Raw genomic sequence first — 17,690 nt, forward strand, 5'->3', positions numbered from 1 at the left:
AAGCACGAAAAACACACACACACACACACACACACACACACACTGGACTATCTCATTAACACAACATTCCTCCTGTTTTTTGTTCATTAAAGTCCCCAAAAAATGTTTGACAGACACAAACTTCATGTTCTAATCATTAAAGAGAAATGAGTGTATAAATTTAACATAGAAACTTCTAGAATTTGGAAATTGGCAGGACATTAGAAAAAAATCCATCCCAGAATGCAGTTGTTTCACTTCATTAGACGTTAGACTTCTGATCGAAAGGTAATGAGTTCAAATCCCAGCACCTCCAACTTGCTACTGTTGGGCCCTTGAGTGCGGCCCTTAACCTTCAACTGCTCATTTGTATAAATAATATAAATGTAAGTGGCTCTGTATAAAAACGTCTCCCAAACTTTGTAATTGCAAATAAAAATATCCAAACCTGATGATTATTTCGCAGGTGCACAAAGTCACGGGCACACACTTTCACCCCCCCACCCCACCCCACCCCCACAACGGTCCCCAATTGAAGCTTTCTGCTCTATACCACACATGGGTTTATTGAGATTTGAGTTACAAAAGTTTCATATGAACTCCATTATAAACCGTTTATTGTGTTTCTGATCAAAATTTAATATTATAAAGCAAAACACAATCCCATAAAAATTCTCTGATCAGAATCTTCACACTTTTTCACTTTGAGTTGTGACTGGAGTAAAATATGTAAAAAAAATTATAATAACATCAGAGATGCATGTTTAATTTAGAAAAGCCTCATTTGCATACACATGCATATTTAAAAATTCAGAATTTTACTCTAATGATTAGTTTTGATGTTTAATGTTTTAAAACAATACAAATATCCAACTACAAAAAAGTACATTTCATTACCAAAAGACTGTGGACACCTGACCTTAAGATTGAACATTCTGTTTAAACATCACATGTAGTCTCCATTTGCTCGCATAATGATCTCCACTCTTCTGGGAAGATGTTCCACTAGATGTTGTGGAAATTCATTCAGCTACAAGTGTGTTAGTAAAGTCAGATACTGGTGTAGGTGAGAAAGTGAGGAGGTTCCTGGGGTGCAGTCAGTGTTGGCATTCATCCCAAAGGTGTTTAATAGGGCATAGAGCTCTAGAGCAGGAGATCTTCCACACACTTCCAACCCATGTAAAGCAGATCTTCATGGAGCTGGCTTCAGGGTCATTGTAATGCTGGAACAGGTTTGGGTCTCATAGTTCAAGTGCATTGAAAATCTGTCCGAAACAATTATTTGTCTCCAACTTTGTGGTGAAGGTTTGGTGAAGAACCACATATGGGTGGAAAAAGCAGGTTGTCCCAATACTTTTGTCATCATAGTGGCATTTTAATTTTATTATCATTATTATTATTATTATTATTATTATTATTATTATTATTATTATTATTAGTCAGTTAAAGGAAAAAATAACGTTTCTCTTGGACTCTTTCATTTAGTGAAGCTGTACTCCGTCGTCAGACAGGAAGTGGACCCTGTAGGATTTGACGTGTCCACTGTCCCAGACGTATAAATGTCTGTCTTTTGGGTTGTAAGACATCATTGACAGGACGCTGGCTGGTGTCCAGAGGTCCACGCTGATGTTGAGGGGTTTTTGTTTGAGGAGATCGAAGGCGTACGTCACTCTGGTGTCTTTAGAGTCGGTGACGTACAGGACGCCGCACGCCACGAAGGCGTTCCCCGCTTTGCTTTTCGGGTAGCTGGTGTTCGCGTACGTCGTTATGGAGAACGTCTTCTCGTCCAGCTGGGCCACCACGATGCTCTCGTCCAGGCTCGAGGCAAAGACCAGCCACAGGCCGCTTTCATCTGACGCCATTTTAAAGTAGGTCTTAGAGTTGTGCAGCAGGTAGGACAGGTTGTGGTAAAGAGCGTTCTCTACGGCCAGAGTCTGCAGCGCCCCCGTGTGGAGGTTATATCTGTAAAAAAAACAATAAAATATACACGTATATATGCATTGTTCTTCTCGTTTTTACAATTTGATCTCACTGTTAAAAGAGAAACGGGTGAAGTTGTGCTACTTGGCGATGCTGTAGGTTCCAGCGATGTGGTAATAAATGGAGTTGTTGTGAACTAAATGTCCACATCCCTGAAAAAACTTCTTGACGTCGATGGACCTGAAGGTGCCGTTCTGCCAGGCGGTGATGCTGCTGTACTCCTTTATAATCCGACCTGGAAATACCACATGCATATTAGAGAACCTCACCGCATTGGCTGTTACTATAGAAAGGAAATCGCATTATTTAAATCTAATGAACACCTTCTGACCAATCAGGAGGCAGAACTCAGCAACACTGTGCTGGAAATATATATTCAATGTATTTAGTGTATTTGTGCTCCAGCATATCTCTGATCACTGAGCTTTCTCTGAACCTCCACATGTCTGAGCAAGTACCTGAGAAATGTTCTGCTACCCAGATCTTCTCATCGTCTCTCCCTGCAGTGTCTTTCAGCCAGGTTCCAAACGTACTCGCCATCTTCGCCAGGTTCTCCGGTTCCGTTACTGACTTTATGATGCACTCTGCCACAGGAAAGACATTTTATTGGGCCAGAACATGTCAAAACAAGAGGGCATAAGTAGGCACCAGCTGCTATAGACTTCCTATTAGAACCTTACAACAAAGTGGAACCATTTGTAGAAGTTAAAAATCCTTAATGTGCGTCTATCAGAATTTACACTCCTAAAGGTTCTGTGCAAAATGTTTCTCCATCTGAAAGGGTTCCGATCAGAACAATTTTAGAATATCTGGAAACCTTCATTTTCTCTGCAAGCCTTCAATGATCAATGAATGAGGGTAGATCTGTTGATACATGAACTCTTTCATGGTTCCTCAATGGTTCTTTAAGGGGTTTAATGAATAATTAATCATTAAGAAGAAGGAGGATCATAGGGTGACGTATAAGAGTGGAGGAAGGTGCACACAGGTGGATTATCTTCTGTGTAGGAGATGCAACCTGAAGGAGATTGGAGACTGTAAGGTGTTGGCGGGGGACAGTGTAGCTAGACAGCATCGGATGGTGGTCTGTAGGATGGTTTTGGAGGCGAAGAAGAAGAGGAGGAAAGTAAGGTTTGAAAGAAGAATAAGATGGTGGAAACTGAAGGAGGAAGAGTGTAGTGTGAGGTTCAGGGAAGAGGTCAGACAGGGGCTTGGTGGTGGTGAAGAGGTGCCGGATGATTGGGTAACTACTGCAGGAGTGATGAGGGAGGCAGCTAGAAAAGTACTTGGTGTGACATCTGGAAATAGAAAGCAAGACAAGGAGACGTGGTGGTGGAATGAGGAAGTGCAGGAGAGCATTAGGGGAAAGAGATTGGCAAAACAGAAGTGGGATCGACAGAGTGATGAGAAGAGTAGGCAGGAGTACAAGGAGATGCGGCAGCAGGTTAAAAGGGATGTGGCGAAAGCCAAGGAAAAGGCATATGAGGAACTGTATAAGAGGTTGGACACTAAGGAAGGAGAAAAGGATTTATACCGATTGGCCAAGCAGAGGGACCGAGCTGGGAAGGATGTACTGCAAGTTAGAGCAATAAAGGATGGAGAGGGAAATGTGTTGACTAGTGAGGAGAGTGTGTTGAGAAGATGGAGGGAGTATTTTGAGCAGCTGATGAATGAGGAAAAGGTTGGAGAGAAGGTTGGAGGATGTGGAGTTGGTGAAGCAGGATGTAGATAGGATTAGTAAGGAGGAAGTGAGAGCAGCGATTAAGAGGATGAAGAATGGAAAGTCGGTTGGACCAGATGACATACCGGTAGAAGCGTGGAGATGTTTAGGAGAGATGGCAGTGGAGTTTTTAACCAGATTGTTTAACAGGATTCTGGAAGGTGAGAAGATGCCTGAGGAATGGAGAAGGAGTGTGCTGGTACCGATCTTTAAGCATAAGGGAGATGTGCAGACCTGCAGTAACTACGGGGGAATTAAGTTGATCAGTCACACCATGAAGTTATGGGAAAGAGTAGTGGAAGCCAGGCTGAGAGAAGAGGTGACCATCTGTGAGCAACAGTATGGTTTCATGCCGAGGAAGAGCACCACAGATGCCTTATTTGCTTTGAGGATGTTGATGGAGAAGTATAGAGAAGGACAGAAGGAGCTGCATTGTGTATTTGTGGATTTAGAGAAAGCGTACGACAGGGTGCCGAGAGAGGAGTTGTGGTATTGTATGAGGAAGTCAGGTGTGTCAGAGAAGTATGTGAGGGTGGTGCAGGACATGTATGAGGACAGTGTGACGGCAGTAAAGTGTGCAGTAGGTACGACAGACTGGTTCAGGGTGAAGGTTGGACTGCATCAAGGATCGGCCCTGAGCCCTTTCCTGTTTGCAGTGGTGATGGACAGGTTGACGGACGAGGTCAGACAGGAGTCTCCCTGGACTATGATGTTTGCAGATGATATTGTGATTTGTGGTGAGAGTAGAGAGCAGGTTGAGAAGAGCCTGGAGAGGTGGAGATATGCGCTGGAGAGAAGGGGAATGAAAGTCAGTAGGAGTAAGACAGAGTACATGTGTGTGAATGAGAGGGAGGGCAGTGGAGTGATGCGGTTGCAGGGAGAAGGGGTGGAGAAGGTGGAGGAGTTCAGGTACCTGGGGTCAACAGTGCAAAGTAATGGAGAGTGTGTTAGGGAAGTAAAGAAAAGAGTGCAGGCAGGGTGGAGTGGGTGGAGAAGAGTGACAGGAGTGATTTGTGATAGAAGAGTATCTGCAAGAATGAAAGGGAAAGTTTATAGGACTGTGGTGAGACCTGAGATGTTGTATGGATTAGAGACAGTGGCATTGAGTAAAAAACAGGAGGTGGAGCTGGAGGTAGCAGAGCTGAAGATGTTAAGGTTTTCGTTGGGAGTGATGAGAATGGACAAGATTAGAAATGAGTTTATTAGAGGGACAGCACATGTAGGATGTTTTGGTGACAAGGTGAGGGAGGCGAGATTGAGATGGTTTGGACATGTGCAGAGGAGGGACATGAATTATATTGGTAGAAAAATGCTGAAGATGGAGCCACCAGGTTGGAGGAAAAGAGGAAGGCCAAGGAGGAGGTTCATGGATGTGGTGAGGAAAGACATGCAGGTAGTTGGTGTAAAAGAGGCAGATATAGAGGACAGGGTGGTATGGAGACGGATGATCCGCTGTGGCGCCCCCTAATGGGAGCAGCCGAAAGAAGAAGAAGAAGAAGAAGAATGAATAATTAATCAGAAGTCCTGCTCAGGAACCCGGATCCAGAGTAAAACATGGATCAGATTGTTTAAGTAATCTAAAGTTTAACAGTCGTGTGTATGTGTGTGTGTGTGTGTGTGTGTGTGTGTGTGTGTGTGTGTGTGCGTGTGCGTGTGCGTGTGTGTGTGTTTACCATTTTTGAAGTTCTTTTCTCTGGTCCCTGGTCCTTGACTAATCATGTGATCATTTGAAACTTGAGCATGAATTAAACCTGGAGTAAAAAAAAAAATCACCTTCTATAAATTAACACGTTTCTCCAAAGATTTTGGTGGTTCTTCTGGTGAATGATCTGAAGTTTAAAGATCAGCACCGTAATCACACACGAACTCGAGTCGGTTCTCCTGCTTTGTGGATCCACAGATTCTCCTCTTATCAAGAAAAACCTTAACACGAGTCACTGAATCAGTGCACAGTTACTGTACAACTGCTGTTATAAATGCACAAGTATTGGCACCCCAGGCATCTTGTTTATCAGTGAAGAACGAGCAGCACTGAGCAGCACTGAGCAGCACTGAGCAGCACTGAGCAGCACTGAGCAGCACTGAGCAGCACTGAGCAGGTGCTTGTAAACAGATCATGGTTAGTTGTGGAGCAGTTTGCTTTTAGAAGTATTCAGTTTTCGAAGTTGTTGAAGACGGAGAAAAACATTACACGCTAAAAATGTAGCATTGAAAAAATCTGTGGATCCACCAGATTCACCCTCTTCTGCAAATGAGCAAATGTGTCAAGTGTTTAAATAAATAAATGGCTTTATTATGGCTATGATGATCAGCGGGCAGCTGATATGTGAGATACATATACAGGCAAGAATATTAAACAAGAATATTAAACACAGTTAATTTAAATGTAGCTACTTTGGAAAAATCATCTAAAAGAGCTAAAAGATCCTGCAATCCCCGTTTCCGGCTCTTCACACAAAGTTCTTCAGAATCCTAAGCAGTAACTGTGAGTAGATGTTTCAAATAATTGAGTCAATATTTGATATCAGGAGTGTGTTATTATGAAAACAGTGCTAATAGTCACTCAGGCGTTCCCCCCATTTTAGCACTGGTGTTACCTTCAGTCGCATGGCCTGTGTGCAGGTGAGCTCTCTGGCTCCTGTTTCTGGTCGGTCTCAATGGTCCAGGTGGTCCTGGGGGCCCAGGGGGACCAATCAGACCTGGAGCACCGGGTGGTCCTGCAGGGCCTGGAGGACCTGCCAGGGAAACAACCGTTTACATACTGCAGTGGAAAGTAAAATCTATCAAAGCCTCATAATATATTTTTCCTCAAGGTTTAAATTAACATTAATTAAAAATAAAAAATAAATCATTTTCTAAATATTTACCTTCTACAATCACCTCGTTAGAAGGTTCTCCCTTTTTTCCAGGTGACCCCGGCTCACCTTTCACACCTGGCTCACCTGGATCACCTTTTTCACCTGGAGGACCTAAAAAACACATGAAATCCAGGTGTAAACGTTTTCCAAAATCTGAACAATCCACATTACAGGAGCAAAACTCTCAAGGTGGGAGGGGAATTCGCTCTCCAGCTGTCAATCACAGGACATCAGCCAATCAGTGTGTTACACTGCACTGATGATGCACTGAATGAAGTAAATGTGTTTGGTTTCACACGTCTCAGAGGAAACACCAGGAAACAACTCCATGTCTAGGAGCTGATAAAGAAGAGAAAATGTGGAAGAATGTATGAATGAAACCCTGATACTCAACACCAAAATGCATATTAGTTTGTACCTTCTGCTAGAACATGGCTGGAGAATTGACACCACATGATGGATAGAGTGTCTGGAGAAATGTTAATGTGTTTTTTTTTGTTTTAGCGCAAACATAATTTACAGCAGTGGTGTGCGGTCAGGGCCAGTAAAACCTTCTCTACTGGTCTAAACACTATTAGAAGCTCTGACCTACATTTACAACATTAATTATAATATTTGTTCCATGAAATTGTATTAATTTATTCACATCAGTTTCTTCTCTTCATGTCGTAGTGTTTCTCTCGGCTGCACTGCTTCCAGTACGTGTATGTGATTTTTTGTCCAATCAGATTTCAGCTTCTATGTGCTGCCATGTGAATCTAATCTGCTCAGAGCCTTCAGAATCAGTACTGCTGGACTTTTTACCTCAGAGAATATTACCAACAGCTCTGTTTCTTTAACCAATCAGATTTCAGAATCTCCTCACGGGGCAGCTCGCTGGCCCAGAATAGCGTCAGCATTTTTCCGTCCTCTGATTGGTTGTTCAGAGGGAAACCGTTACAGCCGAGTTCGACTGGTAAAACACGTGTGTAGCTCTGCACACGTTCATACGTCTGAGTTAGACTTTTTTACACTTATAGAAGAAGAGAAATTAATTTGGTCTCAGACACTTAAAAATTTATTATAAAGAAAAGCGAGACATGGTGAGGAGGTCACCAACCCTGAAGCTCGCTAGCGTGTCTCAGCCCCGGGAAAGGGTTTGTTCACCACCTCCAGACCAGTGAATACGAGCGGTACCACTGGATTACAGCCTCTGGGGGGCGCTGCATATTATGAGTCTGCATCTCTGGTGAATATGATGTATTTTATTTACATTTTAATGTTTTTGTCATGTTATTAGACAAATATCGATTCTGAACTGCTCCAGATGTTGTAGGTGCACAGTTTGGTTTTCACCTCCAGATGTGAAACGTCTCTCTGTAATGCCACGTGTTGTTATACTGTGTTTTTGTACAGTATTGATGTTTTCTATAATTGTGACATGATAGTGGTGGTATTAGGAGGTGGATTAAGTCGGGTACGTCCTCACTGAAGGTCCAGGTACCAAATGCACAGCCGCCACGGGTTTACAGTAATAGTGAAAAATATACTGAAATGAATTCCAGAGCACCAAAAGAATGAAATGATTAAAAAAAAATTAAGTTAAGGCTTTAAACAGGTGTCATAATAATAATAATAATAATAATAATAATAATAATAATAATAATAATAATAATAATTATTATTATTATAATTATAATTATAATAAAGCTTTTTAAAGGAAATAGTGTCACTTGATTATAAAATGTTTCATTCATTCAGGTATAAAATAAATAAGATCCACAGTATGAAACGTATCGGTGGATCTGATTGTTTCTCGGCAGCGGAATCTCAGATGTGGAAGTTTAACCACAGCGTCACCAAATCTTATCCCACGTTCCACTGTTTACACTCAGTCCACATTTTTTCCAAAAGCTTCACATCAGCTTGATAAAGACCTCCATTCAATCTCCTCAGTGACTCAGCGTCTCATCCCTCTATCAACCTGGAGAATCAGCATGAATCATAAACCCACAGCTACCGCAGCCTCCATTCCTTATCAAAGACTCCTCACAGTTTTCCCACTGAGGAACAAAAACATTCCCTTTCAGTACAGAACAGACTGATAAACCACAGGATCCACAGCAGGAAGGACGAGTGAAATGGGGGTGAGAGTACTTACATAAAGAGCTGATGTCAAACAAATCTTTTTCTATTCAGAAGTCTTTAGAAATCCCAGGATCAGGATCATTTAGGAAGGAAGGACTTAAAGGAACAATTCCCAACCAAAGGTCTATGAAAGAACTCTAATAGTTAATGAACAAGGAAAGAAATTCCAATCTTCCATTGGGATTAATAAAACAATATAATCTTCAGCATTCCCACTTCTTCAGTAAACCACTGATGGTGTAGTGTGCAGAAATTCCTTCTGTTACAGGAATCAATGAGAATGGATTTGGATAGGAAGAATGAGATGGACAAGAAATTCCTAGATCCTTTGGATTTGTTTAACAGGTACAACATTTCCAAATCAAATTTTAAACATTGAGGATGTGTATAAAATTCCCAATCTTTTACCAAATCTTTTTGTAGCAGTGCAAATGGAAATAAACAAAATTCCATTTCATCCAAAAACTCTTTAAAGGATCATTGGGAATGTATCACAGCAATAATCAGTCCTTTAGCAGATGATTCTGAGCTATGTAAAATATCCTCACAATGTATTCACTAAACACGGTGCAAAATTCCTAGTTTGGAATAATATAACAGGCTTAATTTTGAAACAAACTTCCAAACCCTTCACCTGGTAATGTATGGACAAAATTCCCAACAGTGTAAAAGCAGAAAATCGTTTATTGTTTTTGTTTCATATTTAAAATACACTTTTTGGACATGCTGATGGATCATTTGGAATGATGTCACGGTGTAAACGTTCCCAAACCCAACCCAAACCTCGTTAATGGATCAATAAGTATATACTGATAAAATTCCCAATCCTTGGATAGATTATTTTGGTGAATCATTAAGGTGAATATATTTATGTCTGACCTTTTTTCCCTCGTTTCCCCGGGGCTCCAGGTTCTCCTGCCAAACCGGGAATTCCATCTGTCCCGTTGTATCCTGGCATTCCATCCACACCTGGTAAACCTGAAATTCCCATCAAAGTCAGGGGCAAGTATTGGATTTTTCACATTTGCATTTTTTCTCTTATAAATCTTATAAATGGAAATCATCTGGACTGAAAGCTGAAGCTCTTTATATATAAAGATGGTGAGAGTGTATGGATGTTGGCTGCTCACCTGGTGGTCCTGGAGGACCTGAGAAAGAAACATGGAAAACGAATAATGATATTCAGAAAAGTCAAAAAGTTCCTTTATTTAATTTCTTTATTGGAAACTTTGATGAGAAACTTACCGGTGAGACAAACTCCTTTAGTGCCGTTACAGAGGTCTAATAACACTTTCACCTTCAAAACAAAACACAAATACAGACTTTCCCTCAGATCTCGTTTACACTGAACATGATTCCTGTCCGATCTGGACATCAGACCAAAAAACATTAGACTACAACCCTGGAAAAGAATATTTACAGATGTACAGATAAATATTTTGTGAACAAAAAAAACCTTTTTCTTTCTTTACAAAATTAAAAAGTATATTTTTTATCAGATTGTGTTATATATAAAAACTATATTAAAATATTAATTCTAATATATTTATCTGATTTCAAAAATTCTTGATTCCAAATCTTTTCACTTTTATTAATGATTTTAATGTATTTATTTTTATAATTAGGTGGAAAATAATGTGCTTTAAAATTATTATATTTGATAATCAATAAATAAATAACAAATTTAATTATTATTTTAATTATTATTTGTATTAAAATCAATTTAATTATTTATTATTATTTTATTTTATAATTACTTACATTTCTTTTTTAAAGACCATTTCCACTAAAGTTCATATAATAATAATATTTATAAAAATACATTTTCCTTAGTTTTTTTTAATAAACGGAACGATCTCTAACATTATCACATCATTCCTTATTTGATAAATTTCACTAATCTGCTGCTTTTATGATCTTCACCCGTTGTAGGTTCTTACCGGCACCATGGAATACGTCATCATCATCATCATCCCATCATGCTGTACTGTCCTGTGATAGGAACCTGGCGGTTCTGGAATGTTCTTCACCTCATTGCTCATTTCTTCTCCGATTTCGTCTCCTGAAACCTCGGCCAGTTTCTCCTCCAGTTCCAGCTGAAATTTCTGCTCCAGAACCTGAGCCTCCTTCCTCTCCTGACTTCGTTTATTCCTGGAGTTCTGATGCAGATCTTCTTGGATCTCCTGCTGATTCCTGCTCATCTCTGTCATGAACTCCACTACCGAGCTGTGAGAGATTTCCTCCATGCGAGACTCCACCATATCCATACGTTCTCCCAGCTCTCGGGTCTGGAGGAGGAGCAGCATAAATCCGGCCGAGTTCAACAGTGTGAGGGTGCTAACGATTCCCAGCGTCCAGTGGAACGTCCACGACAACCTGAGCGACGACTCTGGCATCTTCATCATCTGGAGATCCGGAAAATAATTCCTCAGGATTTAGAGACAAAACTGGTGTAACAAAAACTGTCCAAAAAAATCCGAAGGAATATTAAAATCCACAGCAAAATATTTTTTTGGGGGGAAAAAAGGCAGTAAGTTTAAAATCCCAAATTCAAAGTAATATTTAAAGTAAAATATTTATTTAAGGTTAAAAAGAAGAACTTTAACAATATGAAATTATTATTATTATTATTATTATTATTATTATTATTATTATTAATTCTTTAAATATAAAGAGATAAATATATTCTATTAGCTATAAATGTAAATGCAGGAAATCATTTTCAACTACAGAATAAACTGATTTGAAGATTTTCCAAGTGAAGAATCCCACAGACCCTCCTGCTGCAGCTCCCAGACCACAATGAGACGCAGTATGAGACAAACGTTCTGCTGGAGGCACCACACAAACCCTCCTGTTGTTTCTGTCTCTACAGTCACCTGATTTATATTCAGCAAAAAAACCCTAGGGGCCGAAACCTCGCAATTCATCAACTCAACACTGTAACTCAACACTGTAACTCATCACTGTAACTCAACACTGTAACTCAACAACTCAACACTGTAACTCAACAACTCAACACTGTAACTCAACACTGTAATTCAACAACTCAACACTGTAACTCAACACTGTAACTCAACAACTCAACACTGTAACTCAACACTGTAACTCAACAACTCATCACTGTAACTCATCATAACAACATTGTTACTCATCACTGTAACTCAACACTGTAACTCATCACTGTAACTCAACACTGTAACTCATCATAACAACATTGTTACTCATCACTGTAACTCAACACTGTAACTCATCACTGTAACTCAACAACTCATCACTGTAACTCAACACTGTAACTCAACACTGTAACTCAACACTGTAACTCAACAACTCATCACTGTAACTCATCATAACAACATTGTTACTCATCACTGTAACTTAACACTGTAACTCATCACTGTAACTCAACACTGTAACTCAACACTGTAACTCAACACTGTAACTCAACAACTCAACACTGTAACTCAACACTGTAACTCAACAACTCATCACTGTAACTCATCATAACAACATTGTTACTCATCACTGTAACTCAACACTGTAACTCATCACTGTAACTCAACACTGTAACTCATCATAACAACATTGTTACTCATCACTGTAACTCAACACTGTAACTCATCACTGTAACTCAACAACTCATCACTGTAACTCAACACTGTAACTCAACACTGTAACTCAACACTGTAACTCAACAACTCATCACTGTAACTCATCATAACAACATTGTTACTCATCACTGTAACTTAACACTGTAACTCATCACTGTAACTCAACACTGTAACTCAACACTGTAACTCAACAACTCATCACTGTAACTCATCATAACAACATTGTTACTCATCACTGTAACTCAACACTGTAACTCATCACTGTAACTCAACACTGTAACTCAACACTGTAACTCAACAACTCAACACTGTAACTCAACACTGTAACTCAACACTGTAACTCAACAACTCAACACTGTAACTCAACAACTCAACACTGTAACTCAACACTGTAACTCAACAACTCAACACTGTAACTCAACACTGTAATCAACAACTCATCACTGTAACTCATCATAACAACATTGTTACTCATCACTGTAACTCAAAACTGTAACACTGTAACTCATCACTGTAACTCATCATAACAACATTGTTACTCATCACTGTAACTCAAAACTGTAACACTGTAACTTATCACTGTAACTCAACACTGAAAATCATTTTATTATAGTTATGTAAGTAATTAAAATTTATTGCTAATGTTCATTCATTCATTCATTCATTTTCTCCCGCTTATCCGTAATTCGGTTCGCGGGGGCAGCAGTCTAAGCAGACCCCCGCCTTCGACTGCTGCCCAATCCTCACAGCACCATCCCTTACGGTCCCTCCTGCAGGTGGTGAGACCACGGGAAGTATTGCTAATGTTAAACATGGTAAAAAAAAAAAAAAAAAAAAAAAAAAAGTAATATCACTTAACTTGCGTGTTAGTTGTTGGTTCGGTTAACAATGAACACTCTACTTTTTTCTTTTTTCAATAAGGAAAGTTATAATAAATATATGAATGATAACTTTAACTTTCTAGTTCACAGACACATGTACACATGGCCGCAGGAAGTGGGGGTGCTGGGGGTGCTGCAGCACCCCCTATTGGCGAGAGAAAGATTTTTTTTAATGTAGGCCTATTAAAAATATTTTGCACAATTTTTAAATTCCTTATGAATATTTTAGGAAATGATAAAAAATATTCCATTAGTTTTTCTATATAGAAAGCTTGAATTGTCTACTTTTAAACAAAACAATTCAAAATGAAAATAAACCGACTAGCATATGTTTATTATGTTTTCCGTATTAAGTTTGCATTTCTCTCTATAGGCGCGTCACTGCGGAGATGATGAGTGAACATCGTCATCTTCATCTTTGCAGCCCGACACTGACACACAAAAAAAAACACTTTATTAATAAACAATTCAAATGTCTCCTTGCTATATTTGACAGATTCATAATCATTACTTTTGCCGGTTCTTTGTGACAGCTGTTATGTGTGTTATTGGCAGCGTCACCCTCTGGTTACAGCACCAGAACATGGACATTTTATTTTAGAGAATGATCCACAACAGACATTAGAACATTAGATATTCTACAATTAAATCAACTAATCGAATATTCAAAAATAGTGTCTCATCCCTGCCAGGAATCTCTTTTTTCTTTTCCCATATCTTCACTCGCGTCTTCACCCATTTCCAAAGGGGATTAAACGTTTCTTCCTTTGTTCGCTTTTAGGTCGATTATTTTCGTATTCTTTACTGTGGTAAAGTAGAAAAAACGCTGTACAGAAAACTGCCTACATTTTTACTTGTACGTCAAATTATTTTTAATAGCCTACAGTTTGTGCTTGTTATTAATTAGACATATGATCATTGGTAATGCGCGTCAAGTTCATGTGTAAAGGGCGTTTCACACGCGCGGGGGATTTTAGTTTTTTACTATTATCACTATATATGCAGGAAGTGGGGGTGCTGGGGGTGCTGCAGCACCCCCTATTGTCGAGAGAGAGATTTTTTAAAAATGTAGGCCTATTAAAAATATTTTGCACAATTTATAAATTCCTTATGAATATTTTAGGAAATGATTTTGACACGTAGGCTATTAAGTGTATTTTGGATTTTAATGTAATTATTTTGATTATTTTAATTATATTGATTTTTCAAGTTCATGTGTAAAGCGCGTTTCACACGCGCGGGTGATTTGAGTTTGGCTTTCTCTGGCAGCGCGCACACATAGCCTAAATGCCTTGCCCTTGTGGAAGATCAAATTAGCGCTTCATACCTTTTACAACAACATGAAGATATCAGAAGAAGAGATCGGTGGTCTCTTTCCTGCTCGTGTTCCACATCCCTCTCGAAGCGCAGAGCGGGAGGCTATAACGCGTCTTTGTGTGGAAATATAAAACTTTTTTCTTCTCTTTTTTTTTTTTTTAAATGGATTCAACTTTATTATATTATGTAAGTTACCAGTATTTACTGATATTTATTTCAATGCTTTACAGGCTTTAGTGTGTTGTTTCTTTGTTTTTTTAATTTTTATTATTTCAAAACACCCCCCCCGACCACCGCAACACCGCCAGTATTTGTCCACTACCACCGCGGTGGTAAAATAAAAAAAGTGCCATCGTCACAGCCGTATGTATTTATTTTTAAAATGTATTCTAAATAGGCTCACAGGTTTTTTTTTGTCCAAAAAAATAAATAAATAAAATTCACAGCACCCCCCTGTTCAAAATGACTTCCAGCGGCCCTGCGTGTACAGCGAATGTTTTCCTTAACGTATTTTTGTAACTTTGATGGAAGGAGTCTCCAGTTTCAGAGCTAAAGCTGTAACTTTAAGTTGCTATGGTAACATAACAAGCTGTTGCTTTTTGTTGTCTTATCATCTCTGAGAGCTTCGACTCAACTCGAATCAGAAATATTTAATGATAATTATACAGAATCAGAAAAAATGTTCTTGATTCACGTTTCCTAAATGTTTCCCTCTGCTGCTGTTGTTGCTTTTGTTCCCTCAGCACTGTTCCTCAGTGACGTCAGACTTTCTGGAAATTTCCCTTATCTCTCTGAATAGCAGTATTCACTCATACTCAGTTCCAAGTATCTCTGACGGCACAAGCACACGTTGTTCCCACTGCACATTTAAGACGCCTTGTTTCCACGCAGCATTCCGCCTTTCCTCCGAGTCCGAGTCTGCCTTTTGTCCCAAATCATAAAAATTCCTCCTCACTCAGTGTTCTTACTCAAACATCTCCCAACTACAGAAACGTCTCTGGAACACCATGAAAGCGGAACACCAAGGTTTATTACCACTCAGTGTTCATGTAATGAGCAGTGGTACTGTGTGTATTACCCACAATGCACTGCAAATACATAAGTATGTCTTTTTAGATCTGAAAACTACATATAAAAAAGATAAAAAAAGATAATCATGGCCACTTAGTGAATCGCAAATATTCTGTTAAAGCTACAAAAAAACCCGTAACTTTATTCTGGAGGACTGAAGTGAAGATTAATGAGAAAAAACTCTGTTTGAATGAGTGAAGTATCAGACAGCAACCGAACAACATTGAAAAAAGTGAAGAGGAATAAATACTTTCTGAATTCACTGTAGATAGATAGATAGATAGATAGATAGATAGATAGATAGATAGATAGATAGATAGATAGATAGATAGATAGATAGATAGATAGATAGGTAGATAGATAGATAGATAGATAGATAGATAGATAGATAGATAGATAGATAGATAGATGTTGATTTATATTTAAATTAATATTAATATTTTGATTTTATATTTATATTTTATATTCCTATTTATAATTTTATTTTGTATTTATTTTGATTATTTATATTTATATTTATACTTGCCTGTTGATTTGGAAGCTTCACCACACTGTACTGTATATAATATAATAAATACTCACATCTCATCTTATCTGCATATCAGTGATCTTGTATACACACTTCTTATTGGTTGTATGGTGTTTAGTTGTTTTAAATAGTTTTAGTGTTGTAACTGTATGTAAAGTAAATGTAATGTAAATCGCTTATAAATAAAAAGTGTTATTATTATTGTTATTAATTATATCATTTATACAGTACACACGTTTTACACACAGCTGCTGATCTCTGAAGGACTCTGATTGGTTAGAAGGTGTTCAATTCTTTTTCTGTAACATCTGCAACCTTCATCCACAGCGTTCAGTGTAAATAGACACAACAGAAGAAAGAGTTTTAATGAATACAACATCGTCTCTGTTAGTGAGTTGCTTATGGATAAAACACTCAGGGATGTGGTACACACACACACACACACACACACACACACACACACACACACACACACACACACACGGTTTATTACTTACATATAGTGTAATTCTATAAAACAGACGATCAGTCAGTAAATCAGCAGCGTAATAAACATCACTCAGAGAACTTTTAGAGACAGCAGTGTGGGAGTGTAGCAGTACAGACACACACACACACACACACACACACACACACACACACACACACACACACTGTGAATTCCTGAGTGAGGAGGCGTTTAGTGAATTCTCTCATTCTGCTGCAGAAACACAAAGAGCTGCTGATGACGAAAACATGACCTACGTTACGCACATACACATACACACGTGTGTGTTTTCACGTCTTTACACACGTGTGTTTTTTCACGGCTTTACACACGTGTGATTGTTATGTGCTTCTTTTTGAACATCCCACATTTAGTCTGGATTGGCTGTGATGATGAGCTCCACTCTTCTGGGAAGATCTTCTCCTAGGAATGTGTTTGTGGCGATTTATGGAGATTCATTCAGCCACAATGATGTGTGTTAGTAAAGTCAAGTACTCATGTAGGTGAGGTGAGGAGGCCTGAGGTTCAGTCAGTGGGAAAAATTAACCCCAGAGGTGTTCAGTAGGTTTGGAGCCTTGTGGCAGAAGATCTTTCACACACTTCCATCCCATGGAAAGGAGATCTTCATGCTTTTTGACCTGAGTACTGTTCCTCAGTGACATCAGACTCTCTTGAAATTTCCCTCATCTCCATCAATAGCTGTATTTACTCATACCCAGATCCAAGTATTTCTCAGATGGCACAAGCACACGTTGAGCCCTATAGCAGAAGATCTTCCACACACTTTCATCCCATGGAAAGCAGATCTTCATGGATCTGGATTTTAAAGCTGTAACAGGTTTGGGTCTCCAAGTTCAAATAATTGGAAATTTCATGTTACAGCCTCCAAAGACCGAAGAAGCACACGTCTGCGAGATACTCAAGGTCACTCCAGGTCAAACACTCCTTCAGCAAATCCCCCCCACCACCACCACCAGCTCAAGGTCGGCGAGTCTGGTGTGCGTGAGAGCCTTAACTCTTGTTTTGACGTGAGGATCAGCAGTGACGTGTATAAAGCAGTGTAAGAAACGTGCAGAGCTGCAGGTGAGACACAGAACTCGGTTCTTCGTTCCCATGGCAGCACACGTGTT

The 17,690-nt window shown here is 39.2% G+C and overlaps 2 protein-coding genes across 3 annotated transcripts in view; one reads left to right on the top strand and one right to left on the bottom strand.

The window, feature by feature from the left end:
* Positions 1–783: 783 nt before the first annotated feature.
* gldn (gliomedin) lies at positions 784–16,660 on the bottom strand. Of its 2 annotated transcripts, none has more exons than XM_083552410.1 (11): positions 16,571–16,660; positions 10,605–11,069; positions 9,910–9,961; positions 9,795–9,812; positions 9,544–9,642; positions 6,547–6,648; positions 6,277–6,414; positions 5,353–5,430; positions 2,418–2,543; positions 2,044–2,194; positions 784–1,941 (listed from the first exon to the last, which is right to left on the bottom strand). In XM_083552410.1, the coding sequence occupies exons 2-11, from the start codon at positions 11,067–11,069 to the stop codon at positions 1,461–1,463; spliced, it is 1,710 nt and encodes a 569-aa protein (XP_083408536.1). In that variant the 5' UTR covers positions 16,571–16,660; the 3' UTR covers positions 784–1,460. The 2 variants fall into 2 exon arrangements, with proteins under 2 accessions (XP_083408536.1, XP_083408535.1); XM_083552409.1 differs by lacking the exon at positions 16,571–16,660 and adding an exon at positions 11,441–11,674.
* Positions 16,661–17,136: 476 nt separating this feature from the next.
* cyp19a1a (cytochrome P450, family 19, subfamily A, polypeptide 1a) overlaps positions 17,137–17,690 on the top strand; it is a 7,389-nt gene continuing 6,835 nt past the window's right edge. The window contains exon 1 of the mRNA XM_083552403.1: positions 17,137–17,690. This exon is cut by the window's right edge and continues 191 nt beyond it. Coding sequence (XP_083408529.1) covers positions 17,674–17,690 — 17 coding nt within the window. The 5' untranslated portion in view covers positions 17,137–17,673.

This window comes from Silurus aristotelis (assembly GCF_946808225.1).
Source record: "Silurus aristotelis genome assembly, chromosome: 10".
Taxonomy (NCBI): Eukaryota; Metazoa; Chordata; class Actinopteri; order Siluriformes; family Siluridae; genus Silurus; species Silurus aristotelis.